At 38.7% G+C, this 23,934-nt stretch overlaps 2 protein-coding genes across 2 annotated transcripts in view; both read right to left on the bottom strand.

The window, feature by feature from the left end:
* Positions 1 to 5,521, bottom strand: part of LOC107711814 (serine-rich coiled-coil domain-containing protein 1-like) — a 7,863-nt gene extending 2,342 nt beyond the window's left edge. The window contains exons 1-2 of the mRNA XM_016516861.1: positions 5,333 to 5,521; positions 2,126 to 3,298 (exon numbers count right to left, since the gene is read on the bottom strand). Coding sequence (XP_016372347.1) covers positions 2,126 to 3,272 — 1,147 coding nt within the window. The 5' untranslated portion in view covers positions 3,273 to 3,298; positions 5,333 to 5,521. The remainder of the gene's footprint in view (positions 1 to 2,125; positions 3,299 to 5,332) is intronic.
* Positions 5,522 to 14,143: 8,622 nt separating this feature from the next.
* The window catches only part of LOC107711835 (solute carrier family 13 member 3-like), an 18,307-nt gene continuing 8,516 nt past the window's right edge, over positions 14,144 to 23,934 (bottom strand). The window contains exons 7-13 of the mRNA XM_016516879.1: positions 22,896 to 22,988; positions 22,681 to 22,785; positions 20,513 to 20,610; positions 16,185 to 16,297; positions 15,814 to 15,975; positions 14,498 to 14,635; positions 14,144 to 14,413 (exon numbers count right to left, since the gene is read on the bottom strand). Coding sequence (XP_016372365.1) covers positions 14,237 to 14,413; positions 14,498 to 14,635; positions 15,814 to 15,975; positions 16,185 to 16,297; positions 20,513 to 20,610; positions 22,681 to 22,785; positions 22,896 to 22,988 — 886 coding nt within the window. The 3' untranslated portion in view covers positions 14,144 to 14,236. The remainder of the gene's footprint in view (positions 14,414 to 14,497; positions 14,636 to 15,813; positions 15,976 to 16,184; positions 16,298 to 20,512; positions 20,611 to 22,680; positions 22,786 to 22,895; positions 22,989 to 23,934) is intronic.

Here is a 23,934-nt window from a genome sequence, read left to right as displayed (position 1 = left end):
ATCGTGATTAATCGCATCCAAAATAAAAGTTTTTGTTTATATAAATTATGCGTGTGTGTGTATATTTATGTATGTATATATATAAATACACAAACATACATGTATATATTTTAAAAACATATATACACTTTATATATTTAAGCTACAATAAAGTGTTATGGAAGATACACATGAATGGCTTTAAACTGCAACTGTGAATTGCACTTCTATGGAAAACAACAATATTCAAATGTAGTGGAAAATATAAATATGGAAACCATCTTGTTACCAAGTTTCCTCCCTTAAACTGAATTATTAAAACTTCAACAGTATCTCACCATATGTACAGAAATAGATAGATCTCAATGGACTTTAAATTAGGCTGTAGGTCACAATCTAAAGAATATGTAAAACATGTAGCAAAGACATTAAATACACAAAGAAAAAAGTGTCAAGCCTAGGGCACAAACTACAACTCACCCACTGCATCAGATTTGCACAAAATAAGTTTAGTTTATCTCTTAACCTAGATATTAAAATCTAAACAACATGGATAGGTGAAACAGTCTAACAAAGAGTCATTAATTAGGTTTCAGTACTGTACTATCATCAAAAATGCTTTAATCCTGGATCCTATACTGACACAAATATTCACAATCAAAGAAATATACCGATATTCAGTGAAAGCCCAAAACCTACACAGTCATAAGAAAACCTGCATAAAAAGACACAATAACAGTGATTGCTGTAAATATATTCACAAGGAAAAAGCATACAAAAAATAAACTGGCTCAAATTTCCAGCATATCTAAATTAAACAAAAAAAGGGTTTATGGAATATTTGTTTTACCAAAATAATATGCTGCCAACATGGTAAACAACAGACCCCAAGCCTGTAATTGTAAATGAAACCACTGAGTGTAGAGTTCACTCTCTCCTGCAAGAGGATCCATAGTAAAGCCAATATCAGGTCATCACTAGAGGAAATTCAATACAGCGGAGCAGGTTAGTTTCCTATAAACCTCTAAGCCACAGGCATTCTGGAGTGAAAGCACTTATAAGGTAAAAGTATAATTTACAGAAGGGAAAATCACAGGTCATAAGAAAACTACAGCCAAACTGGAGCATAAAGTATTGTTTCTAAAGGGAGGGGTGAATGTTTTTTTTGTTTGTTTTTTTTAAATAAAGTTCCCAGTTTTTGTTTGCGTGTATAAAAATACTAGTTTAAGCTTTCAGCAGTTCCAGAGCTGTGAAGATCAGTTACACATTCAGTTTAAGGTTACATGTTATGCAGAGCTTTTATAGGTTATTACATGAGGGCTTAAATGTCATTTTTAAAACACAAATATCATAATTAACTATGTGAAAGATTAATTCATTACAAATAATGAATAATGTGGCATTAATAGTATCTGATGCCTGACATCTCTCCAGCATTAACCGACTTCTCATTTAGCATATTACGTGGCTCTCTGGAATACTACATGCTGATTGGTCAATCGCAGTATTTTTCAATATTTTGTATACTGACCCACTACACAATATAATTTACTATTGTTGCCATAAAAAAAGTTTCTACATGTATCTGTGCTATATTCATTCATGTATATTCTCTCTCTCTGAGGTCCCTTCTTTTATAATAAATACATTTCAGGTCACATCAATACTTCAGGCCTTGCCTTTTTTTTTTGGCAAGTAGCCGTGTAACAGCAAGAAAACGTGCAGATAGCTGGTCACATCATTTTGCCTTACGATGTACCAAAAACATTGTGAAGACAATTAATATGGCTGTCACGTTTAAAACCAATGTAACCAGAAAAAACAACTTCATGAATACCTGTAGTACCCAACTTTTCCGTTGTTTTTTGCTTTCCAAACATTTTTTGAAACTTCAGCATCCATGGCCTCATGTGAAATTAAAGTGTCAATCAGAGCAGTTCATTATCTTGGTGAAAGCAGAAAGTTATCTAGGAAGCTCTGAGGTCATAAGAGCTACAGATGAAATCTCAGTGAAAGATTAGTGAAACTGGTTTAAAGATCAAAGATTAACACGTTTCTGTCATGGAACAAGTATGTGAATAATTTCCCACACAACTTGCTCCTCTATATAAACAATCAAAGCAGCAACTGAGTTCGCTGACATTACCTGTGTGCGGCTTTCTCAGGTGACTTGGCCTGGTCTCTAGTTTGCTCAGGCCTGATGATCTTCCTGCCTGCTGGATGAGTACAGTGTTCCTAGACCGCCTTTCACGGGCGTCTGGGTTGGAGCTGCTGTCCTCACTCAGTTCTGGAGCTTGCTCAATCTCACTGGCCTCTGACTGGTCAGGGTTAGCATTAGCATTAAGGTTAGTGTTAGGGTTCAGCTCTTTCACTGTCTGCAGTAGTACTGGTTCCGTATGGGCAGTGGTGCTCTCACGCTGTGTGTTGGCTGTGTGGCTGGTATCTGGCAGTAAGTGCTTTTCCGTGCAGGCCTGGGCTGGGGAGAAGGGCACCTGCGACGGAGAAACTGCTTGGCTGAAGTTTTCAGGTGGAGCAGCTGGACTGGGGGCTGGCAAAGCGTCAACTTCTGAGACAGAGTCTTCAGTGACATGAACAAAATCAGATGGTGTTATTGCCGTGGTGCGGTCTTCTGAGATCATGGGTGACTGTAGAGAACTCTCAGCCAGTTCTCCAGGCGAGGAACCTGGGGTACCAGTTTTAGGAGGATCTTCCACACCTTCCTGACCTTTACCCTGGTCTGGGACATTGGACAAGTTCTTGGAAAAACGTTGGTGAGCTGATAAGGACTTGGGCAGCAGCTGCTTCTTATGCTTGGAAGACCTCTTGCTGCTCACATCATCGAGGAACCCTGAATCATCTCCCTCATTGGTCCCTGAGCTGATGCAATTAATAAACACGCTGCGGTTAGCGGACACTTTCTCAAGGTTTTCCGTCTGAGATCGGGTGATCTTCTTCTTGTGTCTGCCAAATCCGAATGAATGCCGCGTCTTTGAGATGGAACCATCTCGAAAGGTGACTTCAGATCCCTGGTTGCGATTGTCCAGGCTGAGCTGGGTTGGGTCGCTGTTCCTCTTATTGTGGAAGCTGAGGGACGGTGTGTGGAACAGGCTGCGCCGTTTGCTCGTGCTACTGGAACTGGAATTCGTGCTGGAGGGAGAGGAAGTGTGGACGCCATTGCCAACACCACCGGACGAGGGTGAGGAGGGGAGCGAGTCCTGCCTCTTTCGCACACTACGTCTAAAGATGGGAAGCCTGGAGACCAGGGTGGAGCGGCGTGTCCCTGATTCGCCCATTAAGATCGAGCACCAGATCAGACACCCTGCAAACAGGTAAAAAGACAGACTCAGAATTAGCATGACGGCCTTAACAAAGAGACACAAACAGGATTGGAAATGACCACCAGCCAAATAATTTTGGTAATTTTGGCTTCTCTACAAGGCAACATGTCTCGCATCTGACAAGAAATTCTGTTATTTAGAAACAAAAACAAACTCTTGAGGAACCAATTTGTTAATAGTTTGATAAACAGGTGCAGGGAAAGTTGGCAAGACACTTTTGAGCCTTCACTAGTTCACCGCCTTTGTTTAACAGTTCTGTCTAATAACTAAAAGACAAATGCATTAATAATTTTCATATTTCAAACTGTGCTGCTCTATATATCCAGTTTGTATATCGATGTCACATACACTGTGTACTGTATGTAAAATGAGAATTACCTGGTCTTTATTTAAGAAAATATGATTCCCAGTGAGCACAGGCTTACTAGATTACTGTTGGTTACTGTGTTTACTACCTTTTTATTCTTGTTCATTTCTTTACGAATACTATATACTTTATTTAAAATAAATCTGTGAAAGATACTATGATTGATAACAGAATTAGAATTATTAGAAACAGAATTATTTTCCCAAATTCAAATAATTTTTTTAAAATTAAAACAAATACTACACTTTTCTTACAACTGTTATGCATATGTATATAAAATATATGCATATGTGATCCCAAGTATCACAACTAAGTAAAAAACTATTACAAATTTAAAAGCACTGCATGTTCACTTGATTTTGGCATTTGCACAATTCCAAATATTTTTTAAATATTTGTCAAAAAGAAAGAAAGAAAAGTTTAAGACAATGTTTCATTTGTTATATTCTCATACATCATTATTCTTGTATTATTCTTAGTATTTTAGTGGAAAAAGGAAAGAAAATAGTCAAACAACTTTAGAGGTAATCTAAAATGGGTTCCAAAAAATTATAGCAGACACAGACATATTATTTTAAAGAGGTCAGAGTCCACCTATCAGCCACAGTGTCCTCGGTGGTCCTCAAATGTGGGGAAAATGTGAATTAAAATACTGTATATCACTTTACTAATTAATTGGCTTCTAAAAACCTGAAAGGCTGGTAAAATTCTGCATTCTCTGTGTCTAATAGGCAAAAATTTAATTTCCCACCATAGCCACAACGATTTAGATTCACAAGGGAAAAATCCAGGGGAGCTGCATTACGGTTTGCTGAGCACAATTAATTACAGCACATTAAGCATACTGTGCTGACCTTCTGCTAATACTGTACTGTACTAAAATCACAGTGAAACGTTTTCCCTCTGACAAATTTACAAAACATGTACACACCTAATACCCATGTGGTGACAGTTGGATATACACCCTTGACAGCGTTACTTAGCTTGCTTGACCTGACATGTTTTAATGGGTAAATGCAGTCTAACATTACAGCACACTTAATTATTTTCAGATATTTCGCATAATAATCATGACAATGTCAATGTTGTAATAAAAAACAAACCAACTCATGAAACTTTTATGAAAGTTAAAAATTAAGGCACACAAGCTATAACAGTAAGTGTTTTGTGGGAAACATGTACATTATATTTGACATAACGAACATTTAGAAACATTATACGCTAGCAACAATGAAATTAGAAGTAATTTAAATAAATCTGGCATAAAATCTAAGGCGAAACTATGCCAAAGAAGAATATCCATAAAGTGTGAAAATCTATTAATCAAAGCAAAAAGGCCCATAACCAACAATCTGATGTTATCTGCCTCTCTAAATAGCATTTTGGGCATCATACGCGCGTACATCATATTTGGGAATCGCAGCACTGCTACAAAGCTCCAAAAATGCTATTTAGGTATCTCGCTATGTTTTCAGACACAGTATTTGCGCAATACAGACCTATTATTAGATACACCCATCATATCAGCAGCTGCACTGATGGACACACGGCGTCAAGAAACACGGAATAACCAATAAAACGGCGACATACAGCAGCCGCCTGCTACAAGCGCTCTGCCCGCAGGAACAGCTCCGCACACAAACATTACCTTGATGAAACCTCAGTTTACAACCCGCTGATATTCCCTTCGCTGTCAGTTTGAGCGTGAAGCCAAAATGCTCGTGGCATCACATCCGGCGACTTTCACGTCAAAGCGCTACATTCTCCTGTCAGGATCCTGGCTCTCGCTCGCGCTAAAATCCACTTCAAGTGACGTGGAATGTGCTCGCGCTTTGCTTCCGCGTTTCCGCCTCTGAGAATGACGCAAGGTACCTGCGTGAGCGTCATTTAAAGACGGCACACAGGTGCGTGCAGTAGTGCTGGGATGGTAAAATAAAAGAGTGTAATCACACAATTATCTGTAGCATCATTATTGGAATTCCTTGTATATGAAAAAATGGTTTAAATTTATAAATAGCTTTTCATAGCTTTTCTCCGTCATTTTGTGACGGCTAAATGTAAAAGCAGAAATTCTATTAGAGCATGTAATATTAAGAAAAATAAATATCGATTTGTCAGTGAAGTGGTAAGCTTTTCGTCTTTGTTTGTTTGTTTGTTTGTTTTTTTTGTTTTTTTTATTATACTCTGGCCCCATTTAATTTTACTTAATTGTTTGCATAAATTAGATCTGTAACATGCTGTTTACTGTGATTTTTTTAAATATTTATTATGGGGGAAAAAAAATATTTTGGTGTTGTTTATGTTAATATCCATATATAATCAGCTTATTTCATTTTTATTTTATTTTCTTAAGGAAACTGCAGACATAAGATCTTCAGATGCAGGTGAGGTGGTCGTTGTTTAGGCCTACTGATGTATTTATGATGTTCTATACATTGTATATGTCACGCAGAGTAAATGTCCATCAGTTGTTTGGAAGGAATCAAAGCAGTATTTTTAACAAATCTAGACCAGTGAAACAATTTTAATTATATTGCATTCTTCAGTTTTCATTGTCACGTGATTTTTTTCTGTAAGCAAGCAGTAAAACCATATCGTATAGCTGTAATTATTATTATTAATAAAATTAAAATGGTCCGCACAATAGTATAAGTCTAAGAGAAAAATATCTAACTCATTAGCTGATCGAGCCATGAAATACAAAAGTGAATGAGTTAAATCCAGAGGCGGACAGTAACTAAGTACATTTACTTGAGTATTGTACTTAAGTACACTTTTTGAGTATCTGTACTTTACTTGAGTATTATTTTTTCTGGGAACTTATGACTTTAACTTCACAACATTTGAAAGACAAATATTGTACTTTTCACTCCACTACATTTCTATCAAGAGCATTTTTTTTTATTTTTGTTTTGATGTCAAATAAGTCTTGCTGTTTTGCTTTTTTTGTTAAAGCAGTGTTGCTGTTGTAAAGTTATACAGCTACAGTTGTGTTGCTGGGTTTTTTAAGCAGGTTTGATTTTTTTTTCTTCCTTATCAGTCTGTATTTACAGCAGTTTCACTGTCCACTCTGTTCAAATGTGGATGAATGGCTACACATAGATGTGTGCACACACTGTCAGAGCTGTTTGAGATCACTACCATCCTGCTTTTGTGGGGGTGGGTAGGGGTGTTAAATAATTATAATATTTTTTTTGTTTTGTTTTTTCCCCATAGGTTTTTAACATTCTAAAAGCTCTTTATTCCAAAGATGCTAGTCAGTGTATTCAGTAGGTGTAATGTATTCTAAGTTGCTTCAGAAGTATTGCAAGTACTACGTACAACAATCAAACAGTGCATTGACATAAGAAAGGACATTTACTTTTGGTACTTAAGTACTTTTAAAAGCAAGTACTTCTGTACTTTTACTTGAGTAAAAATCTGTCTTTACAACTTTTACTTGTAATGGAGTAATATTTGACCAGCAGTATCTGTACTTTCACTCAAGTAATGGAGTTGAGTACTTTGTCCGCCTCTGGTTAAATCACTCCTGTAAAATATCACGTTTTACAACGTACAGCAACTTTAGCCTTGAATCCCATAACATCGCTGGGATAAATTCCTCTACAGCCTACTGCAATTCTTTGGAATTCCACGTGATGTCTCTGTTGTTACCAATTTGAGCTTCTAACAATGCATGTGGAAAGGTAAGCAAGTTCCGTTTGAGAAGCAGCTAATGTTTATGGTATTTGAGACTAAACTGGTTATTCATTTATGATTACGTTAAGGCTAAAAGGAATAGTTCAGCCAGAAATAAAAGTTAATTCATCATTTTTAGGCAGAATCACATGCTCAGTTACCATGCAGTCTTTATGTAGTGCAAAGGCTTGTGCACAGAAAAGTGAAATTCCCTTTCAGTCAGTCACTTCGACGTTGTGTTGAAGTTTTCGACACTAGGGGTCGCTCTTAGGAGCCCAGACACCTCTGACATCAATTGGCGAGAAAAATTTGCAGAAGGCAAGCCTGAAACTGGTTAAGGCTAGAAGGTATACAGCAAAAACGACTGGGCATGCGCACATCAATAGGCTATAGCGTAATTTTTCTCACACTGTACAACAATAATTACTATTTTTGCATTATTGTAAGGGGTAGGTTTAGGGTTGGGGTAGGTGTAGACCAGGGGTGGCAAACGTCGGTCCTGGAGAGCCGCAGCCCTGCAGAGTTTTGCTTCAACCCTAATCAAACACACCTGAACAAGCTAATCAAGGTCTGAAGGGTTACTAGAAAGCTACAGGCAGGTGAGTTTTAATTAGGGTTGGAGCTGTACTTTGCAGGGCTGCGGCTCTCCAGGACCGGAGTTCGCCACCGCTGGTGTAGACGTTAATAAAACACAATAATAGGTAGAAAATTCAATTTATTGTTAGCTTCCGGTTTTTGCTGTATCCCTTCTAGCCACAACAACCTTTAGCCAAAAAAAGCGTAACGGCTTATGCTAATGCTTCCGCTTTGGCAGTATGTGGGAAAGGAGACCAGAGGCCGTTTTTTTTTTTTGTTGTTGTTGTTGTTTTTTTGAATGGATATCAATGGAGGAGAGGCTTCACTACGCTGAATAAACAGCTTTTTAGAGGAAACAGCTTATCATTTAATGAATCAACAGCCTATCGGCTAATCTTCAACATGTTTTACACTAAACAATACTTTAGGATTGAACTTTTTAGAGTTTAAACTGAAAAAAATGCCGTTTTATAAGATAAGTCATGGACTTTTTGTGACAGGTGGAATACAGCTTACAGCACTTCTCATTTATTCCTATGGTATCAGTAAACAGCAATTCAGTGTCGCGCAACTCTGACTGAAATTCAATGATGTCAAGGCTGTAATGTGATTGGTTATTAAGGCACACGTGATCCAAGTTGACCGTTACACTTTCTCCAATAGTAAGTAATACAGACCCTTGTATCTCCCAATAGTAAGACAATCTCTGATTTGCATAGCTGGACACACCCCAGATATCCGGGTATAGGCCGGCGTAACATTCACTCACTCGTTCTGTTTTTTGGAGCCAAATGCAACGCCTCTCTGTGAGAAGAGGCACTCATTCACCTCTCGATCTCCTCATCATTGGATCTACAGCACAGGCAGCAGTCTCTCCCTTCTCATACACAGCTAAGTGTTGTGAGAGTACCCCTGGGTGCTTCAACGGCGATCTTTGAGAGCAAATTTCATCCTAAAAGAGTAAATTCTCTGAAAGAGCTTCACGGGAAGAATTGTGTGTTTACATCATGCCTTTCCACCCTTGTTCTTCTGGTTGCAGTTATTATGTATTATGGGTCGTGCTTACGCTGAAGCAGCATTCGTGGGTGGTTTATGTCCCGCTTGCGAGGACCTGGCCATAGGCACGTGGCGCTCGTAGCTCAGGTTCTTCACCAAAAGACCCCGGGTTACCCCAGCCACTTCCCATTCCGACTCTGGGCAGGACGATGTCCATGCTAGTGGTCCAGGAGTGCCATCTGTGGCTCAACCTGCCTGAGATGCGGGAAGTCGAGAAAGTACGCTTTCTTGATGCCCTCATTTCCTAGGTTGGTCTCTTTGGCGACACCGTGGAAGAATACGCGCAGCAGTTCTCCATGGTTAAGAAGCAGTCAGAGGCCATCAAACACATCCTGCCTTGGCGTGGGTCACGCCGCTGGGACTGATGCATATGAGACTGCTTCAGCACTGGCTTCATTCCCGAGTCCCGAGATGGGCATGGCGCCAAGGCACACATCATGTGAACATCACACCAGAGTGTCGCTGCACTTTCAACCCTTGGAAGGACATCTCATTTCTATGGGCAGAAGTGCCCTTAGAAAAGGTTTCCAGATGCATCGTTGCTACAACAGATGCTTCTGAGACATTCTGGGGTGCTGTATGCAATGGGCATGCAGCTTCTGGGGTCTGGACGGGCCCCTGGCTGCACTGGCATATCAACTGCCTTCTTGGCGGCTCTTCTGGTTGTTGAAGAATGAGGTCATAAGTCTTGGGCATTGGAAGGCTATGAGGAGGAGAGGTGCATTTGGTCGTGACACATGGCTTGTCAACATCTGCGCCCCCGTGGTCTCGTAACGCAGTTCAGCAGCTGTGCCATTTAGTATAGAGACCCCTAGTGTTGGAAACTTCAACACAACATCGAAGTGACAGACTGAAAGGGAACATCTCAGTTACGTACGGTAACCCTAGTTCCCTGATGGAGGGAACGGAGACATTGTGTCCCTTATGCCACAACTCTGAATTGCCTCTGAGTGGGTTGAGACGCTTCTCAACTCCTCAGAACAGAAATAGTGAGCAAATGCTACGCTGGCGTATTTATACCCGGATGTCCGGGGTGTGGCCAGCAATTTCATTGGCCTTTTCTCAATGATGTCAGAGGTGTCTGGGCTCCCAAGAGTGACCCCTAGTGTCGGAAACTTTGACACAACGTCTCCGTTCCTTACATCAGGGAACAAGGATTATCATACATAACCGAGACGTTTTTGCAGGCACATGCTTATCTCATAAACAGCGTAGGCTGTGTACAAAACCAAGGCAGCTTTAATAAATGAAGTGTCCAACATGCCAATAAATGTGTTATATAAAGATCTAGAAAAACCATTTAAAAATCTGCTCAGATTTTTTATGTGAATATTAAAGTGATTTGAATGGAGTGTCTGTACAATGAGTATTTTTGAATGTAATCTAGAAAGTGTTGTTAGACTGCGTCACTACGTGTCACTCCTAGCAGCACTAATAAACCCAATCTGAATCAACTCAACTTGTGTGTGTCTGAGGGCTGATTCATTCAATTCCACACTAATATGTGCATTATAATGACTTTTTCCTTCTTTACATCCATTTTGTCATCATACAAAAGAAATCTAATAATGTTCTTGTTTTTTATATATTTAATGCATTTCTGATTATTCAAATGTAGCCAAAAAATTATATGCTATTTAAAGGACAGCATGCTGGGGTGTATTATTCAAGGAAATGGATTTGTAATCTATATTACCCAGAAAAGTGGACTGGTAAATGCTCTCAGAAACAATAGAAATGTGACGTACAGGAACAGTTCACTCAAAAATGAAAATTCTGTCATTATGTACTTAACCTAATGATGTTAAACCATCACTGTATTTTCTCTGATCATGAAAAGAGAAATTTATTAGAATGTACTGGTTCTTTTTTTCCCCCATCCAGTTTTACTGGAAAAAAAAAAAATCATAATAATGGTCTAACATATGTGCTTTACTTCAAGCCTTCAGAAGCAATACATCAGGAACAGACTGAAAATTATTATAAAATCTATTTAAATCTACTTTTCTCATTAACACACCTAGAGCATGTGACAAGATTTTAAGTTAATAACATAAATTTCAAAATTGTTCTGTAACTTATAGTGAATATAGCACACAGGACTTTTTACTTTTAATTTTATGGTATTTTTATAAATTTTTAGAAGCTTGAAAGATTCAGTCCCCATTCATGGTAATTGCATGGAAAAGAGGAACTTTAAAATATCTCCTTTTGTGTTCCACAGATGAAAGAAAGTATGGTTTTGGATGTGGGTGAGTAAATAATGACAGAATTTTCATTACTGGGTAACATTCTCTGGGAAATTGCCCTGAAAGTGTTATTTTCAGAATCAGCTGCATTCAACTCTTCTCTCTCATGACCTCTTCCTCTTCCTTTTCTGCCTTTCATTTCTTGTTCTGGGTCTGAGACTCTACATATTTCCATTATCATCAATTATCTGATCTTATTAAAGGGCTCTCGCTGGCTTTCCTCTTAAACATTTTAGTACTAATAATTACCTTTTCAAGATCTGGTTTTGAATGTCTTTCTGTTGTTTCTTTGACTAATGCTTGCAGTTTCTTTCCCTGAAAATGTTTTTTTATCAGTGTATTAGCTTTAAAATGTCATGGTGATGCGGACAGCACTGTGGCACTGAAGCAAAGCTTTATAAGTGTGCTGTGACAGAGACAAGAATTTCTGAACTGAATCACTGAACTTACCCCTGATGTAGTTGGACAAAGCTACAAAGTAAGGATCTTTATTCCTCCCATATGCACTCTCTGATGGACTTGAAAAAATCTGTTTATAAAGTCTAGATAAAGTGGCAGTGTAGCCGTAACTCTTTATGCCAACTATTCCACCTCCTCAGACACACAAGAGAAAGAATATGTTCTTCACCTCTGAGGCTATCAAGTTTCCACCAGACATTTACACAGAGAGTAATATTGATTGTGATCAGGCTCCAAAAGAAACATTGAAAGAAAATGAAAAAAAAATAAAAACCATCTGACAGATTTGTGATGTCAAGCAAAGCATCATTCTTTGGACACCTTGACCCTTGCTCTCTGTTTCTGAGTTTAAGACTTTTTTTGTACATTCATTACTGGAAACCCATTGACTTTTATTTGGATGGACATTGGAGACATTTTTCAAAATATCTATTTTTGTGTTATTTAACTGTCCCTTTAAACTATATGTGAACCCTAAAAATTAGATGCAGGTAAGAAGTGTACTGTGAATTAAGAAACTAATGCCAACATTGATATGTGGTTTAAAATCGACAAATTTAAAATCCACTTTTAATGTTAAAACAGTATTTATGTGCCTAAAACACACAATGTAGTTTTGCATGACCATTTTCACCTTCTGCTCTCTGTCTTTTAACTGTCTTATAATTTGCACGACACAAACTGATAAATCAGCCTGAAATCATCAGTGACCTTATTAAAAATAAACCTTAGTGTGTTCACGTATTCAGACCTGTTCAGATCTGTTTGACGTCAGTAAGATGTGAGATCTCTCTCATAAAAGAGAAATACATTGTATTTTTTCTGATATAACTCATTATCATCTACCAGTTATTTAAGATACCAGTCATATAATAAACCATTAATAGTGATGCACATAGTATGACTCTTCTTTCTGATTTCAGTTTGTGTATATGCACATACAGTATAATATACACATATAATAACCACTGCAGTCCCCTAAGCATTTACAGTTCCTTCTTGCTGTGCTGTAAGACCCTTTGATTTCTTGTCCATTAGTGTCATGTTTCCATCATCCAGTCCCTCCAGATCAGGCACTATGTTGTATGTCACAAACACAGTCCTTTAATGGATTGTGAACTGTAAGGAAAAAGCAGAAAGCTGTTTTCACTCTGTTAAACACTGAGTTTTTTTTTTCCTTTTACAGCATCATAGGTCAGATCACATGCCTCTTAACTGCAGTATAAATAAACAAGGATTATATGAATTCAAAACAGTATCAAAATAATTTACCACTTTTGTACATGAGAACTGTCTGTTATTTTGAGAAAATAAATGTTGTTGAACAAAATATTTGATTCACAAATTTGAATATGTACATTTATTATTTAAATACAATATTTACAATTCAATAAAAATTTATAACATACAGCCTAGTATTAAATGTATAGCTGATCTATCATCCCAAAGACATTTGTTTAAAAGGGAAGTCTGTAAATACTGTGCTTGCTGGTTTCAAGTTTTCATAAAACAAGTACAGTTTTTTGTCTTCTGTGCTTTCACGTTACCATTTCCCACAATCCCACACTGTGTTTTCTCCTGTTCTGTGATGGCAGTGGACATATTTTCATTATATGGATTAATTAATATGGATTTGAGTATTAAATCTGTCAGTGGGTCTGTTTAGAGGATCACCAATAACTCTACATAATCTTGTTGGATCAAAGCTTTAATTGGGATTTATGGATAATGAGCACATGATCATAACAGAAATGTTACATAATTAATAATTATAGCATACATTGCATAAATACAACAAATTGACAACATTAATACAAATGACAACACAACAAATTTAAAATCTAAAAATGCAGAGGATACTTTATTAGCAATGTTAAGAGTTCCATAAAAGACTTTAACATCTTGAAATTAGCATGCTTCCTACCAGTTTAAATCTACATATATAAACATAACATATTTTTTAAACATTTTTAAATTTCCTGCCCCGAATTGGTGAAGTGGCATCAAGGCACAAGAGGGCAGTGCTGAGTAGGAAGTGAGGTCATGATAGTCTTGATCCATCCACAGTGGGAATTCCTCAGTTAAAGGGGTCATATGATGTTGCTAAAAAGAATGCTCACCACCTCTATGCCCCGCCTTTCTGAAACGCGTCGATTTTTACAAAGCACATCGGTCTGAAAAGCGAGGTGTGCTCTGATTGGCCAACTATCCAGTGCGTTGTGATGTTATGCAAATCTTTCCACATCGTGACGTAGACATGTGGGGCCGTGTTTGAACGAGGCGTTTTAGGAGAGCGTGGACCAGTCTTAACTTTTATAAAGAATATCTCTTTGGGTTTGAGACTTTAGTCTTTGCAACTTTAGGGATCTTATCTATTCACGAACAGCTTGTAACACTCCAAAGAGAAAGGAAAACTTGAAATCGCATCATATGACCCCTTTAAGCAATTTTTCCATTTCTTTTTAGTTTTATATCTACAGTATTTACAGAATCTGGACTTAATGGGAGTCCATATTCATCTCTGTAGTTGTTTTCTAGCCTGTCATATTCATAGTTGCTATAGTATATGTAACCACAGTTGCTGAGGAAGCATTTAAAGGTCTCGCCCAATCAGGGTATATGTGCAGATTGAACATATGAAGACCCCATGTGTTCATGGCCAGAGACACACAAAGAATTCCCAGGATGTTCATCACAAACCCCGTTTTCACCTGTGAACATTACACACATCTTATTCTGCAACTGAAAACTTCTGTGTGCTCGGACGTCATGTGTTTTTGTAGTTGTTTTCTCACCATATCTTTGACCATCAGGTGTCCGGAGGCAAAGGCGATTGAGTTGGGAGGTGTGGACACAGGAAGCATGAAAGCGTAAGAGCAACCAGTTGTTGCTGGGATCATGAAGTACAGTGGGTTGACTTTCACACGGATGGCCTGAAAATAAATTGTGTGGTGGACATAATGTCTATGAAATCATAAAATCATATATACTTAATTTTGGGACATTTAAGTCACACTTAAAAATGCATGAACATAATAACATTACATAAAATATCAAATTAAGCGGCAACTTTAAATAAATGATGATAAACGATTTTTAAGCTATTTTTGAAATTGGGTTACACTTTATTTTAAGGTGTCCTTGTTACGGTATAATTATACATATAAGTACTGAGTAATATTAATTAACTACATGTACTTACTATATGGTTAGGGTTAGGATTTGGGTTTGGCTTAGGGTTACTTGCATATAATTATGCATAATTAATTGTTATTATAATACTAAGTACATGTAACGTGTAACAAGGACACCTTAAAATAAAGGGTTACCTGAAATTGTTTTTATTTTGCTTGAGATGAATTAAAAAACAATTTTAAATATAAAATTCTTAATTTAAAAAAAATCTTTAAAATAAATGTCACTTAATTTGATGGTAGTGGTAGGTAATGCATCAAAATTTGAATGCACATGTTTGAGGTCAGTAAGATTTATAAAAATAAAAAAAATTACAACTATTATTTAGCAAGGATACATTAAATTGATCAAAAGTAAAAACATTTCCTCAAAGATTCAGCTTTGCCATCATAAGAAAGAATTAAATTTTAAAATATTAAAATAGAAAGCACTTATTTTAAATTATAGTAATATTTGTGAAAGTGAAAGTGACATGACATGTAGCTAAATATGGTGTCCCATACTCGGAATTTGTGCTCTGCATATAACCCATCCAAGTGCACACACACAGTAGTGAACACACACACCCCCGGAGCAGTGGGCAGCCATTTTTGCTGTGGCACCCAGGGAGCAGTTGGGGGTTTGGTGCTTTGCTCAAGGTTCTCACCTCAGTCATAGTATTGAGGGTGGAAGAGAGCGCTGTACATTCACTCCCCCCACCTACAATCCCTGCCAATACTGAGACTCGAACCCGTGACCTTTGGGTTACAAGTCAGACTCTCTAACCATCAGGCCATGACTGCCCGATATTTCCATTAAAATTTCACACTATTACTATTTTTACTCTATTTTCAATCAATCGCAGCCATGGTGAGCTTTAAAGACTTCTTATGCTTCTATACTGTGTATATATGTTATGCAATACATTTGTCCTTACCAGTTCAGCGATAACAGGGAGGAAGATAATGATGGTGGCTGTGTTACTGGCGAATTCCGTGAAGCAGGCTATAAAGGCTGTGATGAGGATGACTGCGACAGCAGGAGGGACCTGGGCGAGAGGCTGCAGGTGCTTTCCTATCCATACTGCTAACCCTGACTCCTATTGCCAAATAAAAAAAAAAACCTTCATGGGTTTAAATCAAGTCATAGGGGTTACACAATTTAACATTGCTTTCATCAGTGAATTATCAACAGATGGACTGAATTAGGAGCTTTTAGGTACTAATAACAATTTGAACTTTCAGCCATGCAATGTCAAGTTCCAGCTTGAATTTCAGTCCAAAAAGTGAAAAGCAAATAATGAGGTACCTCACAGCCTTTGGCCATTGCAAATCCACCACCCAGCAGTAAAATAATATTCCACGGCACGCACTCTTGAGCTTTTCTCCATGACAACAGGGGCACATATGGTGTATTTGAGGCTGGAGAGATAAAGATAGAAATGAAAATGAATTATGACCTCAAACTGACTGACCATATCAAGTGCAATTCATATGTGAAAGAAAGATTTAATAGTAGGATGTAAACAGATATTCAATTTGGAGGGGGTCAAGGATTGCTTATTTAAAAAAAAAGATTTTTGAAAGACCCATATTAATCAACCATTAATCTGAATAATCCTGTATAAATACACAAATGTATTAAATATTCATAAATATATATAACACTACACTGAGTGGCAGTTTCATCCTACAGCTCACTCAACATTCATGTTGTTGCACAAACGTCTACAGGAAATGCTGTGTTTTTGACATCTGAATTTGATTACATCTTTTGAACTGCACAAGGAAAGAAAATTGATTTGGAACAGGTTGAGAACAAAATTCAACTGACAGGAGATGAAATGTAGATGTTTACTTCATTTGATTGCTACTAAAAATGGTAAATGTGGACTCCAGAATGTCTGATGCTACTACTTTTCACAGCTTTCAATTTAAAATACCGCCTATGAGGAACAGAGGGATTTATATTTTACGAGTATGAATTAGACAGCATATTACAGCATATTACAATATTCATGTTTTACATGTGGTCTAGAATTAATAACTTAATGTGCACCGTTAAAAAATTCTAATAAATATGAAAAAAGAATTCACAATACAGGCCTAACACTGAAAGCCAACGTGGCGTCACGATACCTTGGAGCACGGGATCAAGGAAACGAGGAGACGTGGAGATTTTCCAAAACGAGAGTCTTTAATTATCCAACAGGAGACACAGAACACAAGGATGACGTTCACAGACATTCAATACCAGACAAAGAACTCTTCTTAGGAAACACTTTAAATACACAAGACTAGAGGATGGGATGACGAGGAACACCTGGAACTAAAGAAACAATTAACATAATTGCACATGAGGGAAAACTGGGTCATGGAAAGCACGTGGGGAGCAAAAACACAACACAGACAGTCCAGAATCCTGACACGTGGTTTCACAATTGGTTTTACTCTCCCCCTGCTCCAGCAGGAGGAGGAGGTATTCAGGACGAAGGAGGGGATCCATGGACACAACGGGAAAAAAAACTGAGGGAACACACAGAGACCTAAACCTAACTGTTTAGGTCTGGTATTCTGTCACGATACGTTGGAGCACGGGATCGAGGAAATGAGGAGATTTTCCAAAATGAGAGTCTTTAATTATCCAACAGGAGACACAGAACACAAGGATGACGTTCACAGACATTCAATACCAGACAAAGAACTCAAAACAGGAAACACTTTAAATACACAAGACTAGAGGATGGGATGACGAGGAACACCTGGAACTAATGAAACAATTAACATAATTGCACATGAGGGAAAACTGGGTCATGGAAAGCACGTGGGGAGCAAAAACACAACACAGACAGTCCAGAATCCTGACATATCGCTCCCTCCCGAAAGGCGCGTCCTCGCGCCATAAAACTACATGGGGAGGGGCGGGTGGGAACTTGGGAGGTGGCTCAGGAGGAGGATGGACACCCTGGAGGGGTCGGCAGACAGAGACCAGGGAGGTGATGAAGGAGGGAGGAGCCAGGGAGGAGACAGGAGGGACTTGGAGCAAGAGGAGCCAAGCAGGACCCAAGCCACAGCCATAACGGAGGAATGGCCGCCAACTCCAGGGGGCTGACCAACGGTGGATCAGGTGGTGGAGGAGCCCGAGGCGGAGACGGAGAGCCGATGAGCCAGGGCGACGGGGAGGATCCGGAGGTCCTAGGCGGAGCAGATGGCGCCAGCGACCGACGCGAAGGTGTCGATCCGGGTGGCCGCGGTGGAGCCGGAGCGACAGAGGACTGAGGAGGAGCCGAGGGGATGAAGGAGCCTGACGGAGCCGGAGGGATGAAGGGACGAGGTGAAGTCAGAGGAGTGGAGTCCCGAGGCGCAGGATGGTCGACGCCAGACCAAGGCGGAGCCGGAGGGATGAGGGAGCCCGGCAGAGCTAGTGGACTGCCGGGCTAGGGCGGAGAGGAGGGAGCTAGGAGCCATGGTGGAGCCGACGGGTCCACGGGCCGAGGCGGAGGGCTTAGAGGCTGGAGGCGGAGTCAAGGGAAACTCCAGCCACAGCAAAGCTTGGTGGAGATGGCAGAGCTCGCACCGCATAGATGGTGGGCTGAGGGCGAGCAGAGGGGCTGCCAAGACGACAGTGGAGAAGGAGGCAGGAGCGGGTGGGAGGGCTATCATTTGTGAGCCTCCGGGCTTTCAGGCCAGAATTTAGGAACGGGAGCCCTCTCCTCTTTGGTGTGGCACAGTCGCTGCGCCATACACAGCTCCCCCTCAGCCGTGGTGCAGGGGGCGGAGCTCCTCTCCGCGCTCACACCATCCGCGACTTTCTCCCTCGTGGCGGGCGTTGTTGCCGGCTCACATACCTTGACTGACGTCATTTGCAGCTCCGGCTCCGCGGCGATCCTCAGCACTGTCGCTCCGTGTGGCGATGGCTCGTCGGTCGCAGTGGGCTCCGGCTCTCCGTCAGCGGTGGGCTCGGGCGTGCGCTCTGCACATCGGGGAGATGGTGGGCTGGGCACTGGGTCGGAAGTGGAACTGGTGAGATTCTCCTGGGAACAGGCGGGAAACGGAGATCCATTTCTCGCCAGTGTCCACTCCACAAAGGTGGCGAAATTCGCTCGAGGGTCTTCCTCGGACGACGGCGCTCTGTACGCAGAGTTTAAACTGCCGTCATAGAATGCACAGAGTGCGTCGTCCGGGTAGCTGGAGAGGTTGGCAAGCACCAGGAACAGTCTGGTGTGGCCCTCGAGCGATCTCTCCCCCTGCTCCAGCAGGAGGAGGAGGTATTCAGGACGAAGGAGGGGATCCATGGACACAACGGGAAAAAAAACTGAGGGAACACACAGAGACCTAAACCTAACTGTTTAGGTCTGGTATTCTGTCACGATACGTTGGAGCACGGGATCGAGGAAATGAGGAGATTTTCCAAAATGAGAGTCTTTAATTATTCAACAGGAGACACAGAACACAAGGATGACGTTCACAGACATTCAATACCAGACAAAGAACTCAAAACAGGAAACACTTTAAATACACAAGACTAGAGGATGGGATGACGAGGAACACCTGGAACTAATGAAACAATTAACATAATTGCACATGAGGGAAAACTGGGTCATGGAAAGCACGTGGGGAGCAAAAACACAACACAGACAGTCCAGAATCCTGACACGTGGTTTCACAATTGGTTTTATCAATCAATATTCACTTCATTACTATTACTATGATGAATCAACCTCTAAAGTTCAGCACAAAAATCAATATTTGCCAAACATTAATGCACTGAGCCAAAAATACAACATTACAAATGAACACAAAGCCATGTAGAGGACATCTCAGCAAATCTAGTGACAATAATAGTGCTACAGTTTTTTTTTTCTTCTGTTGCTCATCTGGCCTAAACAACACCAATGTCATGGGTTCAATTTCCAAGAAAACTACAGTGAATGTAACTTGCTTTGGATAAAAGCCTCTGCCAAATGTATTAATGTAAACTTTACACTGCTGTTCAGCATTGCAGAAATACAAATATGTACTGTTATTTCGCACACACAATACACTCTTTAAAATAAAGGTTCCAAAAGGGAGATTTCACAGCGATACCATAGAAGAATTATCTTCCCCAAATAACCTTTTAGTGAACAATTCTTAAAAAAAACACTTTTTAGTGTTAGCAAACAGATTTTTTCAGAATATAGACAAAAGATACAGTATGTATGTACACAGTATAAATGAAATAGTGATAGGTGGAGAGATTTGTTTTGAGATTATTATAATCTCTCTGCACACAGTTCTTTGCTGGATCACTTTTAGCTAATCTGAATAATTAACATTCCTCATCTTATTCAACATTAACCGCACTCACACATGCTCTAGAAACCTCTTTGACTGCCACAATAAACTGGAAAGTTACTGTGGTAACGGAATGCAGAGACAAGATTTGTCCTGCCAAAAAAATCACAACACAAAACAGTGTCCCATTTTACCAAATTCAAGCCTAATACAAGCCTATTATGTCTTAGGGCCCTGATTTATTTTATAAAATTAATAATATTGATTGATTGTGGAGTTTGTTCAAATTAAAATTTATAATTCCATAGCTCTCAGCTGTTGTAAGATCCCAAACAAAAAATCAATAAACCACCCACTGACCTCTTGAATCGAACCACCAGCGGAGAGAAGGACGCTGGGATGGAAAGAAAAAGAGGATGGAGATGATGATGACTCCAGTTACTGCGTCAGAAACGAAGCTGAAAGGAGACAAACACAGAAACATAGGGAGAGGCAGTAAGTGTTGCTAGTGTTACCTTCGGTGTTGCTTTTTCAAGCTCCAGTTAGCAACATTGAGGCAAAGTGAAGTTATTCAGTGCGACCTTCGGATGGTAGATGATAGGAAAAGCTGTTCTGCTGTTTTAAATTGTTGAGCTGAGAATCCATACTTATAGAGTCCAAGACCACTGATGCTATTAGGATGAATACTTACTGTATGAACCATAGCTTTCTATTGGCTGCATCCAAATATGCATACTTCCCTACTAGGCTACTACTGTATATAGTAGGCAAAAAATAAATGCTATGTCCGAATTCTCAGTGTTCATAAAACACCCTGACCTGCTACTTTCTTTGAGATTCTGAGGTGTGCATTTAATGACACTTTACTATCCCATGAGACCATGTGAGAGGATTTGTGAATAGAAAATGTTTTTGTTTTGTTTTGTTTTGTGTTTTTGTTTTTAACAGCCGCAATGTTATTTTGGACACAGCCATGGTTAAATTGTTGGAAGCTGGTTGTTATTTGGTTGACTAGTTATCAGATGCTTTTAATGAATTTACAGTTGAAATAATTGTCGCTTAATTTGTTTTAATTGTTTAATTGAGGTCACCAAATTACAAAAAAAGACTGTTATATTAAAAAAGGTTTACTGAAAACTTCCACTGTCTTCCATTGGTAGGACAATCTAAATATTTTAAGGGCCAGAGAATGAGCGAGAATTAGCAGTCTGAAAGAAAGATCAAAACAAAATGTTTACTGAAAATTACTGTCGGACAAACATAATGGGAATGATCACCAAACATTCACTGTCGACTGTAAAAAGACATTACAGAAAACATGAAGTCTTCCTTTTACAAACGTATCATCAACAAATCTTATAGTTGTAAAAAACTCACTCACTTACTCACACTTTGCCATTAAATAATATACAGCTGCAAATAAGATATGTTGTGTGAATGAAAATGTCAAAACAATTGTGCAGACAAGACATTAATGCAAGCAGTAATCCTGATTTTTCATCTCAGCACATTAATTTGAACCACTGAATCAATGTAATTGCCATAACCCTGCTAACCGATTCATCATCTCATGTTCAGAAACGTCGTGCTTTCAATCATATTCCTCTCATCTACAGGTGTTGAATCACCCTTTGAGCCCACCACTGCACACATTATTCTGTTCTCTCTCTGTTTTGTCTTTAAGTTGTGGGTTTGTCTTGGTATCTTGGGTGACTCGAGGTGAACTGCAATCCTGCAGATAGAGAAAGGTCAGTTCTGTGGAGGAAGCAGATCAACTAGTCCATATTTGTGAACCTCTCTGTCTAGATGCATTAGTGTAATGGACCACAAAAAAAAGGGGGGGAGAGGAGCAAGCCTTTATTTCTGGATACATTAATTTTCTTCCTTCTAAGTAAAAACCTACTTAAACAGTGTGTGTGTGTGTGTGTGTGTGTGTGTGTGTGTGTATAAATTTAACTTTAATTCGTTCTTAGTTAATATGTATTTTTTTTATCAAATTTTTCAAAAACTAATTAAAGTAACTCCTAATTGCATACATTTTTCATCTTGAAGAATAAATCAAATCCTGATGACAGAGGTTTGTTGTAGCACATATGAAATGCATTTGACCTTTACATAAAAGTATAAATATAGTGCCATTATGTTGGTCTGAATTGTATTAGATATTAAATAAATTATGACAACCAGCATTCAAACATTGTCTTCATTGCTGTAAGAGAAGACAAATTATACCGATTATTATTTAAGTGAATAATGTTGTTAAAATAATGTTTTATGAAGTTGTTTGTTTTTAGTCCCTCAGGAACTGTAAATTTATTTTTCAGAGATAAACTGTTTTGCTGAAGGTCTTTCATAGCCTATGGATCAACACCCTATAAACTGAAAACTGCTATTCTAAAAACCTGAAGATATAACCAAATGCTCACATGCAGTCAGAATATGACAGTTTTGATATTGTATTCATCTGAAATGAATCTTCATGTGAAAATCTGACACTCAAATTACCTGCCTGTCACTGTGTGGCTTACCCTTTGGTGAAGAAAATCGACCATCCTGTTACAAACTTTGGATCTCGCGTGAACAGAAGGACGGCAAAAAGAATGAAGAAGAAAGCGATAGATCCTTCTGCAAATCTAGAAGCAAAAAAGATTATATTTTAACTCAATTATTGTCGGAAAGCACAACAAAAAGAAGCAGAAAGTGTTTATGAAATGTTGAAATGCTCCACGTGACCACGTCTTACTTTATTGGGCCCAGTTTCTTGTAATCTTCATCAATAACAGCTGTTGCTTTTGCTTCTGTGGCTTCCCGTTCATCATGTTTGCTAATACAAAGCCTAAGAAAAACAGACACACATTTGTGAGATATAATATAGTGCAGGGGTTTTCAAACTGGGGTTTAAGAAAAAAAGTTGTAAAAGAGTAAAAACTACAATAAATAGACAATAAAAATAAGATTAAACTAACTAAATAAACAAATTTGAATAAAGTAAATAAACATTATTAAATAATAAAAAAGTGCATTAGCGAGTATAAAAAAGGAATAGTGTAAGCTAATAGTAACTAAATACTGGAACTGGGTTTTTATATACACAAATATATAGCTGCCTTTTAAATATTTAGAATGAGAAATCCATGAGGATGATCAAATATGTGGGCTGTGGTAGGGCTGCACAATTAATCGAATTTCTAATAACGATTACAATTACGGATGCCACAATTACATAATCGTTCAAAGGGACAATCAATCGTTCAAAGTCCACTTATGTTATTCTGCATGCTTAAGATGTGTTTTTTTCTTTCTTCAGGTTATCTTAAAGTTTTTTTTTTTTTTAGTTTAGTTTTACTATAGCATTATAATACCATCCATATTTGTATTTTTTATTTATTTAAAGAAGAAACCAATCGACTGTATTGTTGACATTTGAGACTTAAAGGGTTAGTTCACCCAAAAATTAAAATTAGCCCAAAAATTACTCGCCCTCAAGTCATTCTAGGTGTATATGACTTTCTTCTTTCAGACGAATCCAGTCAGAGTTATATAAAAAATTGTCTTTGATCTTTCAAGCTGTTCAATGCCACTCAGCTGGTGTTGCATGCATCAGTCCAAAAGAAGTTTAATAAAATGCGCCCATCCATAAAAAAAGTGTCTCACACAGCCCAGGGTGGTGAACAAAGGCCTCCTGTAGTGAATCGATGCGTTTTTGTAAGAAAAATATCCAAATTCAAAACGTAATAATCACTTTAATGTAGCTTGTGCCAACAGTTGTACACGGAAGCAGC

Source organism: Sinocyclocheilus rhinocerous, unplaced genomic scaffold (assembly GCF_001515625.1).
Source record: "Sinocyclocheilus rhinocerous isolate Xijiao unplaced genomic scaffold, SAMN03320098_v1.1 scaffold988, whole genome shotgun sequence".
Taxonomy (NCBI): domain Eukaryota; kingdom Metazoa; phylum Chordata; class Actinopteri; order Cypriniformes; family Cyprinidae; genus Sinocyclocheilus; species Sinocyclocheilus rhinocerous.
This window is presented reverse-complemented; position numbering and strand designations above follow the sequence as displayed.